General features: G+C 43.3%; 1 protein-coding gene across 3 annotated transcripts in view; it reads right to left on the bottom strand.

Annotated features, from left to right (window-relative positions):
• The window catches only part of rbm20 (RNA binding motif protein 20), a 288,851-nt gene extending 273,666 nt beyond the window's left edge, over positions 1-15,185 (bottom strand). Inside the window, exon 1 of one of the 3 annotated variants that reach the window (XM_085994352.1) lies at positions 14,588-15,185. In XM_085994352.1, coding sequence (XP_085850478.1) covers positions 14,588-14,721 — 134 coding nt within the window. In that variant the 5' untranslated portion in view covers positions 14,722-15,185. Of the gene's footprint in view, positions 1-14,537 lie in introns of all 3 variants that reach the window. The other 2 variants (XM_085994351.1, XM_085994353.1) reach the window with 2 other exon arrangements.
• Between the last annotated feature and the right edge of the window lie 4,068 nt (positions 15,186-19,253).

The following is a 19,253-nucleotide window of genomic DNA, read 5'->3' as shown; positions in this document are numbered from 1 at the left end:
CATCAGAGCGGCCACAGGTACATCAGAGCGGCCACAGGTACACCAGAGCGGCCACAACACGCACTCGCACGGTGCACAGAATCACACAAAGAAATGCACGCGTGGCCATCTGAGCACGCGTGCACAGAATCACACACATCATAGCAGATTGGACTCGACCAGAAGACACTCAGAATTCCCAACACAAAGTTCCCTTCCTCCACTATCACAGCGCTTTGCCAAAATAAGACTGGACTTGGTTCCAATTTGGTTCTACATTAATTATAAATACTTGCAAGTCATTATACGTCACAATAAATCAACACTTTTTTTGACCGACTAACTGCAGATTTTTGGTGTCAATGAGTTCAGAGAAAAGACTATCAATAATAGGTCGTTTCTGCAGTTTATTTCACCACCCACCCCCGTAACTCACTGAGTATATTTGATTGGATTCCCAGCAACGATCTGTCGAAATGTTCGAGTTAAATAGTCTTTCGTTTTACATTCTTAAAATGTAATTAAGAATCTCGGAAAAATATTTTCCTTGAGAATCTCTGTTCCGCTTATTATCTGAATTAAAATTCCATTCTATGGTGGAAAAATTTGCAAAAAAATCATTTCTGAAAAACCTGCATAATGTTTCTGTTCTCCTGCAGCAAGTGGTTTGTTTTTAAAGGGCCTTTTTTTTATTCTCGGAGGAACTTACATGTTTAAAATGTCTCCTGCGAGTTTCTCCAAGTGACTAGCGGGAAACCTTGTGGTCTCAGTTTAATTGAGTGTAAAAATCAGGCCTTGAAAGTGAGGTTCCTCACCATCAATGTAAAAGCTGGAATGGTTTTATTTGGGAATCTGGAGATTTTCAAATAACACACGGAGTGGAAGGCGCCTCGTTACAATTAGCTTGTTCATGTATTGACTTAACTTTTGCAAGAATTTTAAAAATATGTATTATTGCTTTTACAGTTTTTTGTTAACCTCATACTTTGGACAGACAAAACATAAGTGTGTTTGTTTTACAAGCAGAATAATGGACACTTCTAGGCTGACATGATTTTTGAAAATTCACAAGTGAATTAGTTTCGAGCGCCACTGTGTCCTGTAATACTGTACATGCCAGCAAATTTTAGAAATGGTTTATTTCTGAAATTAATACGGAGCACATTGCACAGGATCCTCGACAACACACTGGCATGAAAAGCGTAGAATGGGCAAATTTTCTATTTTTGAAACGTTTGTGCATTGTGGCTTTACGGGTGGAGAGCGGACGGGAAGGACGGAGAGAGAAGCAATCCTCAAACACCGTGAGCTGCCGACTGACAAACCTTTTGGGGCCAAAATAAATCTGTCACCGAGGACGCATATTGAATGTGAAGCCTCAGGTCAACAGTGATTCAATCCGCAAACTCTGCAGTTATTTCAACAAATTATAATAACAAACCACGGGTCTCACAGATTAAGGCAGCAAGGCTCACATCACCAGAAAAGTGTATTTTATAAGCTTGTATAAAGACTTCACTAAAGCGCCCGTGTGCCTTCTGAATAACTCACTGACAAATGTCTGGTGCAAATCTGATTTGATTTCCAACTCAAGAATTCACTGAGTGTAGAACAACATTTTGTGCCATTTCCAAAAGTGATAAAATGGTAAGCTGTAGAAAACTGCAAGGCAAATTCTGATTGTCAGTGTGCATGGCACTCACAGAGTTAAAAGCCCAAACAATTAAGGACACAATGTACCATGCTCAAAGTTAATGCTGAGAGTTACTGATTTCCACTAAGAAAGTCGTTGGAGTTTCAGTTTTTTTCTCAACAGTTTGCTTCTGACGAGTATTTGGTTATTTATAGGTTTCTAACTTGTTTTCAATGCCGTGAAAACAGAATTTATTGCATGTGTTTATTGTATTAGAATTTATTGTATGTATAAAGAGGTGTGCCTGAGCGCACACAGTCACAAGCGCACATGCCCAAACACCTACACACACACAATCATACACACACAAACCTACACACACACTCACACACAAACACCTACACATACACACAATCACACACACACACAAACCTACACACACACTCACACACACACACACCTACACACACAAACACAAACCTACACACACTTACACACACACAAACACCTACACACACACACATGCACACACAAACACCTACACACACACAATCACACACACACAAACAACTACACACACACTCACACACACAAACACCTACACACACACAATCACACACACAAACACCTTCACTCACACACACACACACAAACACCTACACACACACACAAAAACCAACACACACACACAATCACACACACACACAATCACACACACACTCACACACACACACAATCACACACACACACACACACACAATCACACACACACTCACACACACACACAATCACACACACACAAACACACACACTCACACACACACAATCACACACACACAAACACCTACACACACACTCACACACACACCCACACACACACAATCACACACACAAAAACCAACACACACACACCCACAATCACACACTCACACAATCACACACACACAAATACACACACACAATCACACACACACACTCACACACACACACTCACACACACAATCACACACACACAAACACCTACACACACACTCACACACACAACCACACACACACAAAAACCAACACACACACACCCACACACACAGAATCACACACACACAAACACACACACACACACACACACACTCACACACACACACAATCACACACACACACAATCACACACACACAAACACCTACACACACACACACACACACACACACACACACACACACACACAATCACACACACACACAATCACACACACACAAACACCTACACACACACTCACACACACAACCACACACACACAAAAACCAACACACACACACCCACACACACAGAATCACACACACACAAACACACACACACACACACTCACACAAACACACACTCACACACACACACAATCACACACACACACAATCACACACACACAAACACCTACACACACACACACACACACACACACACTCACACACACTCAATCACACACACACACACACACACAATCACACACACACAAACACTCACACAAACACCTACACACACAGTCACACACACACAAACCTACACGTACACAGACTCAAACACACACAATCACACACACACACACAAAATCACATACACACAAACACCTTCACACACACACACACACACAATCACACACACACAAACACCTACACACACAGTCACACACACACAAACCTACACATACACACACAAACACACACACAAACACCTTCACACACACACAATCACAAACACCCACTCAATCATACAAACACCCACACAGGTTGCCATTCTGCTCACTTTTTTCTCAATGTTTCCTTTCTGAAAAAGACACAGAAAGAGGCTTAAAAGTAAATTTAACACACACACAATCACACACACACACACACACACAAAATCACATACATACAATCACACACATAAACACCTACATACACACAAACACCTTCACACACACACAAACACCTTCACACACACACACAAACACACACACAAACACCTTCACACACACACACACACACAATCACACACACACAAACACTCACACAAACACCTTCACACACACACACAAACACCTTCACACACACACACACACACACACAATCACACACACACAAACACTCACACAAACACCTTCACACACACACACACACACACAATCACACACACACAAACACACACACAAACACCTACACATACACACACAAACACACACACAAACACCTTCACACACACACAATCACAAACACCCACTCAATCATACAAACACCCACACAGGTTGCCATTCTGCTCACTTTTTTCTCAATGTTTCCTTTCTGAAAAAGACACAGAAAGAGGCTTAAAAGTAAATTTAACATGCAGCAATGTAAATGTGTTGCTTGCTCAAACATCCAGGGAATTACAGGCCAGTGAGCCTAACATCAGTGGTAGGGAAATTATTGGAAAAAATTCTGAGGGACAGAATTAGTCTCCACTTGGAGAGGCAAGGATTAATCAGGGATACCCAGCATGGCTTTGTCAAGGGAAGATCATGTCTGACCAATTTGATTGAATTTTTCAAGGGGGCGACTAGGTGTGTGGATGAGGGTAGTGCAGTGGATGTGGTTTACATGGATTTCAGTAAGGCTTTTGATAAAGTCCCGCATGGGAGACTGGTCAGGAAGGTAAGAGCCCATGGGATCCAGGGTGCCTTGGCACATTGGATCCAAAACTGGCTTAGTGGCAGAAGGCAGAGGGTGATGGTGGAAGGTTGTTTTTGTGACTGGAAGCCTGTGTCCAGTGGGGTACTGCAGGGATCGGTGCTGGATCCCTTGCTGTTTGTGGTCTACATTAATGATTTGGATGTGAATGTAAAAGGTATGATCAGTAAGTTCGCAGATGACACAAAAATTGGTGGGGTGGTAAATAGCGAGGAGGGAAGCCTCAGGCTACAGGACAATATAGATGGGTTGGTCAGATGGGCGGAACAGTGGCAAATGGAATTTAACCCTGAAAAGTGTGAGGTGATGCATTTTGGATGGACTAACAAGGCAAGGGAATACACAATGAATGGTAAGACCCTAGGAAAGACAGAGGATCAGAGGGACCTTGGTGTGCATGTACATAGATCCCTGAAGGCAGCAGAACAGGTGGATAAGGTGGTTAAAAAGGCATATGGGATACTTGCCTTCATTAGCCGAGGCATAGAATATAAGAGCAGGGAAGTTATGATGGAACTGTACAAAACGCTGGTAAGGCCACAGCTGGAGTACTGTGTGCAGTTCTGGTCACCACACTATAGGAAGGATGTGATTGCTTTGGAGAGGGTGCAGAGGAGATTTACCAGGATGTTACCTGGGCTGGAGCGCTTCAGCTATGAAGAAAGACTGGACAGGCTGGGGTTGTTTTCCTTGGAGCAGAGAAGGCTGAGGGCGGACCTGATTGAGGTGTACAAAATTATGAGGGGCATAGATAGGGTAGATAGAAAGGAACGTTTCCCCTTAGTAGAGGGGTCAATAACAAGGGGGAATAGATTCAAGGTAAGGGGCAGGAGGTTTAGAGGGGATTTGAGGAAAAACTTTTTCACCCAGAGGGTGGTTGGAATCTGGAACTCACTGCCTGAAAGGGTGGTAGAGGCAGGAACCCTCACAACATTCAAGAAGCATTTGGATGTGCACTTGAAATGCCATAGCATACAAGGCTATGGACCAAATGCTGGAAATTGGGATTAGATTAGACAGGGCTTGATGGCCGGCGCGGGTGCGATGGGCCGAAGGGCCTCTTTCTGTGCTGTATAACTCTATGACTCTATGCAAGCATGGAGGCATACACGCATGCACACATACTCATAAAGTACTAATAATAATAATAATCAACTTTATTGTCATTGTTAGTGCACAAGTGCAGTACAACGAAATGTAAGCTTGCGGCTCCCGAGAGTGTACATTTTGATTAAGACATTTAACATACATTTGGCTTGTAACACCAGTTTGCATACACGTGTTCATGCACATTTAAGAACGGCCCACACACACACTTATATTTAATGTGCACACACTTGTACGTGCATGTACATTTCTACTATGTTAAATAAGCTGAAAGATTTACAAGTGTCTGTTTCTCCACAGCATTTTGCCTGGAGTATGCCATAAATAAAGAGCTAGAATCGACACTCACTGATTTCTGTAATAGTCAGCATTATTATTATTTTTCTAGAACAATTTTTGAACATACATTTCTTTTTGCAAAGACTAACAGAAGATTTCTGATTTTATAAAGAGAATTTGCAGTTTGTTTTTCCACTCCATTGTCAAAATTACATAGGATATATGGCACAGAAACAGGCCATTCGGCCCAACCAGTCCATTTATGCTCCACTCGAGCCTCCTCCCGTCTTTCCTCATCTAAATCTATCAGCGTAACACTCTATTCCTTTCTCCCTCATATGCTTATCTAGCTTCCCCTTAAATGCATCTATACGATTCGCCTCAACCACTCCCTGTGGTAACGAGTTCCACATTCCCACCACTCTCTGGGTAAAGAAGTTTCTCCTGAGTTCCCTATTGGATTTCTTGGTGACTATCTTATATTGATGGCCTCTAGTTTTGCTCTTCCCCATAAGTGGAAACATTCTCTCTTTATCTACTATATCAAAACCTTTCATAATTTTAAAGACCTCTATTAGGACTCCCCTCAGCCTTCTCTTTTCAAGAGTAAAGAGATCCAGCCTGTACATCCTTTCCTGATAGGTATAACCTCACATTTCTGGTAACATCCTAGTAAACCTTCTCTGCACCCTCTCCAGTGCCTCTATATCCTTTTTATAATAAGGTGACCAGAACTGTACTCAGTACTCCAAGTGTGGTCTAACCAAGGTTCGATACGAATTTAGCCTAACTTCTCTACTTTTCAATTAAACTCTAGTGCTTGGTTTGCTTTTTTATGGCCTTATTAACCTGCATCGCTACTTTCAGTGATTTGTATATTTGTACTCCCAAATCCCTTCGCTCCTCTACTCCATTTAGATTCTTATTTTACAAGTAATATGGGCCCTCCTTATTTTTCTTATCAAAATGTGATACCTCACACTTATCTATGTTGAAATACATTTGTCAATTATATGCCTATTCTGCAAGTTTATTAATGTCTTCTTGTAATTTGTTGCAGTTCTCTTCAGGGTTGACTACCCCCCCCCCAACTTGGTGTCATCTGCAAATTTAGAAATTGTGTTTTTGATTCCAAAGTCTAAACCGTTAATATAAAATATGAACAACAGTGGTCTCAGCATTGATCCATGTGGAACCCCACTTCGTACCTTCTGCCACCCTTTAACCCTGTTCTCTGCTTTCTGTCTCACAGCCAGCCAGCTAACCATTCTGCTACTTGTTCCCTAACTCTGCATGCTCTGACCTTGTTCATTAATCTATTATGTGGTCCTTATCGGAGGCCTTTTGGAAATCTAGATATATTACATCTACTACATTACTCTTGCCTACTATCTCTGTTACCTCTTCAAAGAATTCAATGAGGTTGGTCAAGCAAGACTTTCCCTTTTGAAATCCATGCTGACTTCATTATTATATTTTTGGTTTCTAGTTGTTTTTCTATTTTCTCCTTTAGTAGGGATTCCATTATTTTTCCTACCTACATTAAGCTGACTGGTCTATAGTTCCCTGGACATGATCTATCTCCCTTCTTATCTGGTTCTAAATTTATTGGGATTTTCTAGACCCAAAACCTGCAGAAGTTCTCAGTTTAAGCTCTCCCTTTTTTTGGAGTTGGAATACCATATCAATCTTGGTAAGAACCAGTATCTTTTACATCGTAATTTACTCTGCAGTTCCCATGTGTGCAATAGAAAATTAATATCTATTACACATTTGTCAAAAGTTGTAAACATTGCAAGACAGATCATGCACACAGTATAGGCTGCCTGGCATTATATTGAGAATAAATTCAGTTTCTATGGAACCCGTAAGCTTGCAAGATAGGAAACAGTTTAGTAAGTAAATGAAACTAATCAGAAGAACTAAATTAAAACATTTTAAAAACTCGTATTCCCTGTTTTTTCCCCCATCCTATTTTTTGCACTCTCTCTGATAGGTTGAATAACGTGGACATCATGATAAACAATTTGAACTGGGTTGGAGATGCGTATTATAATCGTTCACTCTTTCAGTCCAAATCAAAACCCATATATAAAAACTGTTAGAATATTCGCCTGGCATACAATTTGCCAATATGTTAATTGCACAAATTTCTTGATAAACCTGCAGTTTTGATGCCCCGACTTTAATAATAATACACCATAGAACAAGTATTAGTAAATAGTACTAGCGTTAGTAATTATACATGTATTATTATTGATAAACAAGTAACAGGACAAGTATGGGTAATAGTGTGAGTGGTCTTATTAATAACCCGGCTGCGTTGACTTTAAATGGGGAGAAGTCAGCCCTAATCCAATTGCGTTGTTATAAAACCAGTCCTGGGTTTACAGGGAGACATAAAGACGGTTCTTTCTGTGTCTTATTTTAAAACTTTCCGTTGACTCCCAAGTTTTTCACACTTAAAGTGCGTTTGTCTGTGGCGTTAAACAGCAAGACATTCCAATCGACATCTACAAAATGTGAAATTCTTATAAATATCATTCAGAGAGAGAGAGACGGGAATATACATCACAGAGATACTGTAGAATTTTATAGAATTGTTTTATCCATTTTATAATCCGCAGTGTCTTGAACGGCATATTGTCATAAACAACATTATTTGAAGTGTGCGGACTAAAGGATGGTTAGAAACAGTCAGAAATAATATGAATGTGACTGAATTCCTGGTATAGAACTAACCGAGTGTCAAAGGAAAGAGCTTGCTCACTCCTTCCTGTTTCGTTCTGCCTGTAAATATCAAAACAGTAACCACTTGAAATAGAAACAAAGTCAAATGCCTACTCCCGCAGCCTTAAATAAAGACCGGTGGGCAATATTGGCTGCTTAAAGGAGCATTGTCATTGCGCTGGTGAGTTTCCAGGGTGCGGTAAAATGAACTATTCGTGGGGGGACGCTGTCGATTGCACGGGGGGGATGTTTCAGCCAGACCAAATCCACAGGGCAGCGATGAGCAGACCCGCTGAAAGTCTTTCATTGCCGGTTGCTGGCGTCACTGTCCGCTGGAACAGGCGCTACAATCAGCTGCACCGCTGCATTTTGCAATAGTTTGTTTTAATCAGCTTGCAATATATTAAAGCTTTCAGGCGTGGCCAGTTATTTCTTCGGGTGACACATATGTAGACCAATATCAGGCGGGCATTTTTTGCTTGTTTTTGCGCAGTACACCGACGGCAGGAGATTGTGGAAAAGTAATAACAGAAAATGCTGGAAAAACTCAGCAGGTCAGGCAACATCCGTGGAGAGAGAAATAGAGTCAACGTTTTGGGTCGAAACCCTTCTACAGAACTGAGAGAAAAAGCAGGAAATGAAACAAAAGGCAGTTCTTTCCTGATCATACACATGTCTATATTAGAGACTCTAATGTACAGAAGTGTGAGCACATGCAGAGGGGGAACCCTGGATTTTATTTGCGTGTTTTTTTGTTGTTTTTACTGCTGAAAGTAGGAATCTTTTCCTAGCGTTGTTCCATCTTGCTGTACTTTTCATGTGTTCCCATGCGCCTGCTGCCCTTGTCCTTCTAGGTGGAAGAGGTCACAGGTTCGGGAGGTGCTGCCGAAGAAGCCTTGGCGAGTTGCTGCAGTGCATCTTGCAGATGGTGCACACTGCAGCCACAGTACACTGGTGGTGGAGGGAGTGAATGTTTACGGTAGTGGATTTGCGCACAGCAAGCTCCCACAAACAGCAATATGATAATGACCAGATAATCTGTTTTAGTCACAGAATTCAACAACAAATCAGACATTTTTTTAAAGAAATAATTGCATTTATACCGCACCTATACCATCTCAAAGTGACAAATTACTCTGAAACGCAGTTTCAAATATATAGTTTCAGCAGCTTTTCATACTCGGATTAATAATATATATACATTTCAAGCTGGTACAGACTTTACAAGTGTAACAAGACCATCCGTCTGAATTGAAATGAAGTTTGTTCCATTTAAAGACACAAGTACGGTGGATAACGTTCAGCCTTTTTTCACAATGTGATTGTTCTGGCTCTTTAAAATGATTTCCCCAGTTAAATTAAGCAAATGCGGCTCTGCCCGTAAGTTACCTCTTTTTTAAACCCGGTGTTTGTAACACATCGAAGTGGGCGAGGGCGCCCCACATCATCCCAATAATTCACTCCAATGATTCTTTCTGTTATCAGGATTTCAATCTAAAGTGAGGTTATTTACCTTGTGTTCCACTTTCCGAATCAGTTTATTCAGCAAACACAGGCGAAACAGCCAGGGCTGCTGTTCCATTGTGACTCAGGGCTGTTGTCGCTGCAATGGAACGCTCAAATAGAGCCATGTAGTGACAGACACACGCCAGAGCTGACCTCTATCAGCATTGAAAATACTTGTGATGAACCTGCCTGTTTGTAAATACTTTCTCCATTCTTTCCTGATCATACACGTGTCTATATTAGAGACTCTAATGTACAGAAGTGTGAGCGCATGCAGAGGGGGAACCCTGGATTTTATTTGTGTGGTTTTTTTTTTGTTTTTACTGCTGAAAGTAGGAATCTTTTCCTAGTGTTGTTCCACCTTGCTGCACTTTTCATGTCAGCCGGACGACAAATCCTATTATCAGCTACTGGCAATCGCAAAGAAATTGGTAAACGCTTGCTCTTTTCAGGGGAACTAAAATGTGAAACGAGCTGCCTGTAGGCTTAAGATGTGTTTCAGGGCTTAATATGGACACATCTGATAGAGGCCTATATTAGTCCCTGTCTCATTTTCGCATGAGTTTCAAGCTTACAATAACAACCTGCATTTGTACACAACCCCCTCACATAGAGGAGTGTCTGTCAGTACTTTACAGGAGATGGGGACAGTGAACAAGAGATGAGAAAAAGCACAAAATGAAGAATTAGGCATTTACGAGACTTTCGAAGCACCCTCTTAATGTTTCTTTTGAAGGAATTTGAAAAGTCTGCATTTTATAATACCAGCACCACCCAGCTTCCAAACTCGCTGCAACGGAGCTTTGAAACTAGCTAAAACTCCCAAAACTAACTACGCAATATATAATTACAAGTGTTTGCTTCTTTTGCAAACCAGCTTCCAATCTAGCCACAAACCGGCAGCAAGAACTGTCAGGACTACATAGCGCTGGGTGATCATTAGCGACACAAATGATTTGTGCCTTGTATAAATACATCGAAATATACTTTAAGGCACAACAGACCATAAACACATCAAGACCTCAAAACAATTCTCTGCACACCGTGTGAAATAAGCCCTCTGCATCCGAAAGACCAAACTTTTGATTACAACACGATAAGCCAGCACAGCTACAACAGAAGTGTTGCTTTCAATTCAAACTCAGAAAATCAAAATTCCAAAGGCTTGCCTCAAATGCGATTCTTCACCCAAAATATTTATGTTTCTGCTCATCTACATCAGCTTGATTTGAAATATTAAAGTTGCTTTTAAAAATACATCTCAACTGTTTAAATTCCATCTTAATCATTGTGTGCTTGGCAAACAATCACACTTAAATGTCTTAATCTAAATGTAGACTCTCGGGAGCCGCAAGCCTACATTTCGTTGTACTGCACTTGTGCACTAACAATGACAATAAAGTTGATTATGATTGATTATGATTAAATTAAAGTTAACAATTTAATGATGATATTTAGCAAGGCAAATTACATAGAATTGTTTTAAGAATGTAGGTGATTTTTTTTGCTTATTATTATACAGTGCCGACCTAAAACTGTGGTTTATTTTGCATTAAACCTTGTCGCAGCTCATAGGCAAGACTACTGGTTTAAGATGACTGAATAAGTCAAGTTCCATTATTCTGGAATTTGTGCTGGTGTTTTGACTACCACATTCCGCGATTCCTGTCCATTTTTCTGTTTAAAAAAAACACAAACTAACGGCCTTGATAATGAGGCATGTTTTAAAGTTTAGGGATCAAAGACACTTCTGTCATCAATAGGAGTTTAAATAAAACGTTCACACGGACCATCTATCTAGGTCCTTGCTTTTTCCTTAAAATTATTTTACCCTTACATCCCTTCCCGGAATCTCTCCAGACCACATGCCTTCCCTTTCTTCGGGGGATGGGGCCGGAGCCTGTTCACAAGCCTCTGTCAATACCTTGTCTTCTCTTGTCTTGGTTGGGTCGGCATATGCAGTCTAGCTATACTCCGCCAACTTTGTAAGGGGTGAGGTCACCGGGCGAGCGCAGCAGTGAAATTACTAATTCAAATTCTTTCAATTTATGTTTAAATGTGTCTAGTGAGCTTGCTGTTACTGTTTCATTATCTAACTGGTTCCAGTCGACAATTGTTCGTGGGAAAAAACTGAACCTGTATGCCTCTTTCTTGATCCATGTTGACCAGCACCTCCATGTAGCTGGCTGCAAGGAGGTGACAGTCTAGGTAACCGGTTCTGTAACTTCCCTCTCCTCACAGTGTGGAAACGCCTGGACTGTGCTCTGTGCCTCCTTGTTGTGTTAGAGGTCAGGAACTAAAAGTCCAGGTAACCACGGGAACGACCCTTCGTCCTGCTGTCCACAGTACAAGTGCATTGGAGCTCCAACGTGTTGCTCCCTCATGCTATCTCGAAGACCTTATAATTTACACCTCATGGAGTCTATGGGGGAAAAATTCAGTATCGCCCCGTTTGGGGCGCCATTATCGGCCGTGCGCAAAGTTTAGCGCCTGGCGCTAATTATCGCCTCCGACGGCAAACTTGACTTTTATCGCCCCTGGAGGTGATTGGAGCGCTAAATTAGGCGCTTCACACCTGTCTTAAGGCGCAAAGGCCGAGGAGCGAGGCGCTACCTCAGAGCGCTGGCGAAGCAAGGAAGGGCAAATCAAAATGAACCTGCAAAGTGCTGCTCAGTACTCAAAACCCCTTCACACAGCGTTGAATCTCTCCAGAAGTCTCTCTCTCTCAGAATGCGTGGTGCAAAAATGTCACCAACAAAAAAAGGCAGGAAGCGGTCACCTTTAAATAGCGCTCCCCCAGTCCCTTTCTGACTGCAAAACACTCCCCTCAACCTGTCGTTGCTAGCGGCAGGCGGTAAGGCAGGGGGCGCCACTCAATATCCGGTCCAGGGCACTAACGGGGCGTTGCGCACTCGACTGATGTCACGATCTGCCGGCGCAGGAGATCGTAGCGGTAGTGTTTAGCGCTGCCGCAAAATGTCTAGTTAATTTCGCGAGCGGCGCAAACATCGCCGCCCCCGGGCGTTAGTTGTTTTGCGCCCCATTAGCGCCCTCTTAAGGCGCTAACGGGAGGGGCAAACAACTGAATTTTTCCCCCATAGAGTCATAACGGCACAGAAAGAGGCCATTTGGCCCATCGAGTCCGTGCCGGCTCTCTGTAGAGCAATCCAGTCAGTCCCATTCCACCGCTCTATCCCTGTAGCCTCGTTTCTCATTTTCTCAATCCACTACCAGTAAACATGCAGCACGACCTTTAGCCTTTGAGTCAGCGGCAGCACTTGGATACCAATAATACACAATTCATAAGATTATTGTTTTACTTTTCAGGGGTTCGTTAAATCTCTGCCAAGAACAGAGCGATGAAAGACCTTGCCTTTATATAGCGCCTTTCACATCAGCGGGACATCCCACAGTGCTTCACAGACAGTGAATTCATTTTAAAAGTGTGATCTCAGTTGTTATGTCGTTAAGTGTCTTTTTTTCTGCCTATTACTCGTAGTCCCATTTTTGAAAAAATGACCCTTTTGTGCTTTCAGTTACAAAGAGTCCTCTTTGCCGATAGCAATGGATAGATCGCATGTGTGTGTGTGTGTGTGTGTGTGTGTGTGTGTATTTGGGAAGCTGCAAAGGTTTTTTTATCATTCAAAGAGGTTGCGTGATATTGTGCATTATTGCTGAATGAACCTTTCACCCAGTTCCCAGAAAAGTGTCTCAATATGGCTCTGTAACATATAACCATCTACGAATTATCTTTTGCTTTTCCCCGAAATATGAGTTACTTTTGAGAGAACTTCTGTCTTCTAAATGTTATAATTGTCACTTAAACGAGAATGCACAAAAACTGTATGTAGCAGTGGAATTTGATTATATATGTAACAGGACAAACTTTTTTTTAAAGTATTGCAATTTATAATTGCATTAACACAAGTGATGATACCAACTGAGGACAGACAAGATTATTTAAATCTTAAGGATTTGCTTTCTACTTTTATATTATATTTGCATGTAGGTAAGCTTTGCTTCACAAGAGCATTTAGAAAATGTTTAGTTTCTTAATCAGAAAGATCCATTGCAAAGAAAGTGGGACATTATAATATCGGTGTTAATGAGTTGCAGTGTTTTGATGCTCACTGCATCTTTATTCTTAATGATAAAAGAACTACTTGGAACCACTGTGCGACAATGAACTGGTGAAATGCGCTGTCTCTCCCCTTTCTTGCTGTTCTGTGCCGAACATCGTAAAAAATGCCTCTGACAGAAGATTTCATCCGGCTTGTAAATAAATTTATATCGCTTAAAATTGCAGCTGCAGAAATTGGCTCTACTCGTAAAAATTGACAGCCGTTTCTTTACTATCAGCGGGGCTGCCAGATGGGCCACATGCGACGCTGCCCTCACCTCAGTGTGTTTTCTAACCTCACTGACAAAAGCATTTACAGATCATTTCTATTCTGTTTGTGGAGGAACCGCACCACTCCCCCCCCACCACCCCCCCCAACCTCCCCCCCCCGACCTCCCGCATATTATTCGTGGCACCAGGTGCCATCAAACAGACAACATTCGACAGACACAAGTACACACCGGAAAAAAAAATGACGGATTTTTGTACCTCGCCGCATTGTGAAAAGACATTGCTTTGAATTGTTTTGTTCTGATTACCTCAGTACAATCTGTGGAATCGGTGGCCCCCCTCCTGATACCGCTGGGCCAGAGACTGACGTGGGTGTAGCCATGTTACCGGCTAGTTTATCGGCTGGTTTGTTCGTGGCACAGTCACTGGTCTGCTTCTTCATGCCAGCGGCAGCAGCTATTTATCCCCCTCGCTTTGGCGTGACAAGAGTCCAGTCCCACCAACAGCGCTGACCCGCCGAAACTCCTGCGCCTGTCGCTTTAAGGAATGGGCTGTACGCTATCGGTGTGCTCAAAGGCGATGCAACCAAGTCCAGCTCCCGAATCCTCCGACCTTCCCTGTCAAGCTCTCCGTCAACTTTATTCGCTCACTTGAAGAGCGTCTTCAAAGAATTGGGTGGGAAACCGGTGCACTCACAGGGGACGTGCTGGAAGCAAGCTGAAAGTGTTTGAAGCCAATGGGCCGCTTAGGTCCTGCTGATAGGCCAAGCTGCCTCTCAGTAAATGCACTTGACGGAGACCAGACCGAGGACATATACATACAGACTTCGGTTGATGCGTCTGGAATGCTATTAGTCACCCAGTAGGTGCAGGATCAGCCTGTGAGCAGCTGCTATTCTGATACCTCACACAGCAGCTGGATCAGATTCCAGTGTTGCCAGTACCGGCCATGCTCTCCTGACCATTACAGACACAGCGTCCCCTGAATTTTCCGCACAGTTTATGGCGCAGGAATCTCAGCGTCATAAATCATTATAATAAACTAGGAGGAAAATCGTTGATTAAAAATAAGCCAGCCTTTGCTAGACTTCACTCCAAAGTCACAGGCTCGTAACTAAATAAGGGAGAGCAGTTAATAATGTGACAGCAAACACATGAATGACAATAACAACTTGTATTTATATAGCGCCTTTAATGTAATAAAATGTTCCAAAGGCCCTTCACAGGAGCGTTAGCAAAAAAAACAAAATTTGACACCGAGTCATATAATGAGGTGTTAGGGCAGATGACCAAAAGCTTGGTCGAAGAGCTAGGTTTTAAGGAGCATCTTAGAGGAGGAAAGAGAAGTGGAGAGGCGGAGAGATTTAGGGAGGGAATTCCAGAGCTTAGTACCTAGGCAGCTGAAGGCACGGCCACCAACGGTGGAACATTTAAAATCAGGGATGCTCAAGAGGCCAGAATAGGCAGAGCGCAGAGGTCTAGGGGGATTATAGGGCTGGAGGAGATTACAGAGATAAGGAGGGGCGAGGGATTTGAAAACAAGGATGAGAATTTTAAAATCGAGGCGTTGCTTAACTGGGAGCCAAATGTAGGTTAGCGAGCACAGGGGAGATGGGTGAGCGGGACTTGGTGCGAGTTAGCACACAGGCGGCAGAGTTTGGTTACTGACTGTCGATGCCATGTATTGATTATTTGCTTTCTATATACGCACCTTAATCTCACGTCCTTCATTAAGTCCAATGATAAAGGAGTAAAACTTTCTATCCCTCCGTATATGAGTAGGTGCTCCTCTGCTGCAGGTACTGGTTCACAGTAAGTTCCTGCTTAGGTTATGCTAAGTTATACTGCCAGCTCTGCCCTGCTGTTTAGTCAGGCGTGTGGGGTTCTGCACATGCATGCTCACATACAAATGCAGAGCTCTGTTCATCAGAGCCCAAAAGCCACTTCAAATTTTAATGATACCGACAGGATAGTCAGCTAAAAATTTTTAATGAAATCTGTAAACTTGGCTTCACTCTGGCGGCAGTTATACTACAGCCAGTGAAATGCTGATTAGCGTGTATGAGATTACCTCCTCACGGAACCTCCTACCAAGGTACGATGCACCAGCAGTTCAGTGCCAGGCATAAATAAACAGAAAAACAACATGTTACTGGGCCATTATATCATAGAATCATAGAAATTTACGGCACAGAAGGAGGCCATTCGGCCTATCTGGTCCATGCCAGCCGACAAAGAGCTATCCACCCTAATCCCACTTTCCAGCACTTGGTCCGTAGCCCTGCAGGTCATGGCACTTCAAGTGCATATATCATCCATCTCCTTGATGAGCACAAAATTTGCAAGAAAATGAACTAGAAAGACCCTCTGGGACTGATTAGTTGTAGCTTTGTTTCCCCCCACCGCCCTTGCTCCTCTCCATGTGCGGAGCAAACCAACCTAAACTGCTGACTCATTCTGATGTAACAGGAGGCACATTTGCAAAGTCCTGGAGTGTGCCTGTAACCGAGGGGCCATTTTCAACTGCTGCCTGCCTGTTTCTCATTTGAAAATAGGAGGAAAATTGGGGAGGGGGGATGGGAACAAACCTCGACCGCCCCATGGATGCCCGAGTCCATTTTCAGGCAGGCCTGTAAATGGACGAGCGGCAGCCCGCCTGTTCAGACGGGAGGCTGTTTAAATATGCAAATCGGGATCAGGCAGTTTAAGACCTCAAGGACATTTTGACCCCACCCCTCGCCACAACGAGTGCTGCTCAGGAGCAGGTATGGCATTCCCTATAAGTGTACCTTTGTGTGCCATTATCATGGAGGAGGAATAGCAGCACAGGATGGACAAAGGAGAATGAGGAAGCCTTTAAGGAGAATAGACCCCACCAGATATTAACTCCCACTGGAATATACAAGCAACGCAGGTCATATAAGGACTTTACTGAGAACTTTAAGACGCTGCTTAAAACCTACCTCTTTGACCAAGCGTTTGGTCACCTGCCCTAATGTCTCCTTCTTTGGCTCGGTGTCAATTTTTTGATTGCACTCTCGTGGAGCGCCTTGGGACGGTTGACTAGGTTAAAGGCTCTAGGTACATGCAGGTTGTTGTTGAGATGTGTATAAGACGAGTGCCTGTCACCAAAGAGTCAGGAGGACCACATGGTCACCCTCTGCATAAGCACCTGCCGCCACAGCCATCGACCCACACTGCTTTCCCTCTGGCTATAAAGGCGACGGCATCATGGAGGAGGAATAGCAGCACAGGTGCCTTTATGGCACCGGCTGATTTTAGCAGCCACGGGTGATCTATCTAATATCAGTCAGGCCGCAATACGGGAATGGGTTTGTCAGGTGACTGATGGAATTTACAGGGGAGCTGGGCGGTTAAGAAGGCAAATGGTATGTTGGCCTTCGTAGCAAGAGGGTTCGAGTGCAGGAACAAGGATGTCTTGCTATAGTTGTACAGGGCCTTGGTGAGACCGCACCTTGAGTATTGTGTGCAGTTTTGGTCGCCTTACCTGAGGAAGGACGTTCTTGCCATGGAAGGAGTGCAGCGAAGATTCACCAGGCTGATACCTGGGATGGCAGGAATGACGTATGAGGAGAGATTGTGCCGATTGGGCTTATATTCGCTGGAGTTTAGAAGATTGAGAGGGGATCTCATCGAAACCTATAAAATTCTGTCAGGCCTGGACAGACTAGATGCTGGAAGGATGTTACCGATGGTCGGGGAGTCCAGAACCAGGGGTCATAGTCTAAGGATAAGGGGTAAGCCATTTAGGACTGAAATGAGGAGGAATTTCTTCACCCAGAGAGTGGTGAACCTGTGGAATTCTCTGCCACAGAGGGCGGTGGAGGCTAGTTCATTAAATATATTCAAAAAGGAGTTGGATATATTTCTTACGGCTAAAGGGATCAAGGGATATGGGGAGAAGGCAGGGACAGGGTACTGAATTTGGATGATCAGCCATGATCTCATTGAATGGCGGAGCAGGCTCGAAGGGCCGAATGGCCTACTCCTGCTCCTATCTTCTATGTTTCTATGTTTCTATTGCCTTTGGTATCACAGCAAGGCAGTGGTGGGGTTTCTGGCCTTCATCGGGTCCAGGGTACAATCAATGGCGCCCACGTTGCTTTTGCAAGTTCCTACAAAATAAAAACCTTAACTACCTGAAGGGGAAGGGCTTCCACTCTCTGAATATATGATTTTATATGACAACAAGCAAAGGATCCTGCACATCAACATGAGATATATTGGCAGTTGTTCTGATTCATTCCTCCTTTCAGATTCAGCCCTCCCTGACCTCTTCAGGGAAAGAAAACCATGTCAATAGATGGCTTATGGGTAACAATACTGACCCCTGCTCCCATGGATACTGACCCCATGAGGATTGACCCTAGCAACAGCAGAGGACCGCTACAACAAGGCACATGGCTCTACAAGATTATCCATCGAGATGACCATCTCTTCAAGGCAGACACTCAGTCCCTGGACAGGTTGGGAGGAGCTCGGCAGTATGTTCCTCTCCGTGTGTCACACAAAGTTGTAGCCTTCACTGCCCTGCACAACTCTGCCATACAAAAAAAAAATGGACTTTGACATTGCTGGGGAGGTAGGCCGAGCTTTATTGGAGGCAGAACTACATGGAGGAGAGCAGCAGGGTGACCTGCTCTTCAGTGACTGCTTCCAGGGCCAAAACACATCTCATCACTGAAGTTTTCCTTTCTGTTTAACGCATTCTAGTTTAGACACCATTGCTGTAACTCCTTCTCCCCCACCTTCAAATAAAGGACGATTCCTTCATCCAGTAACCGTCCTACATGACAAGCCATCAACCCTCTTTGATCCTACCTGACCGTGACAATAATCATCATTTGCTTGAATATGTCAGCACTAAATATGTGTACCCTTTCCTGTATAAAGAAAGACAGAAAGACTTGCATTTATATCGCACCTTTCATGACCTCAGGACGTCCCAAAGCAC

This window comes from Somniosus microcephalus, chromosome 8 (assembly GCF_052327205.1).
Source record: "Somniosus microcephalus isolate GS21.2 chromosome 8, FLI_Smic_1.0, whole genome shotgun sequence".
In the NCBI taxonomy this organism is placed as follows: domain Eukaryota; kingdom Metazoa; phylum Chordata; class Chondrichthyes; order Squaliformes; family Somniosidae; genus Somniosus; species Somniosus microcephalus.
Note: the sequence above shows the minus strand (reverse complement) of the source record. Positions and strands in the feature narration are given on the sequence as shown.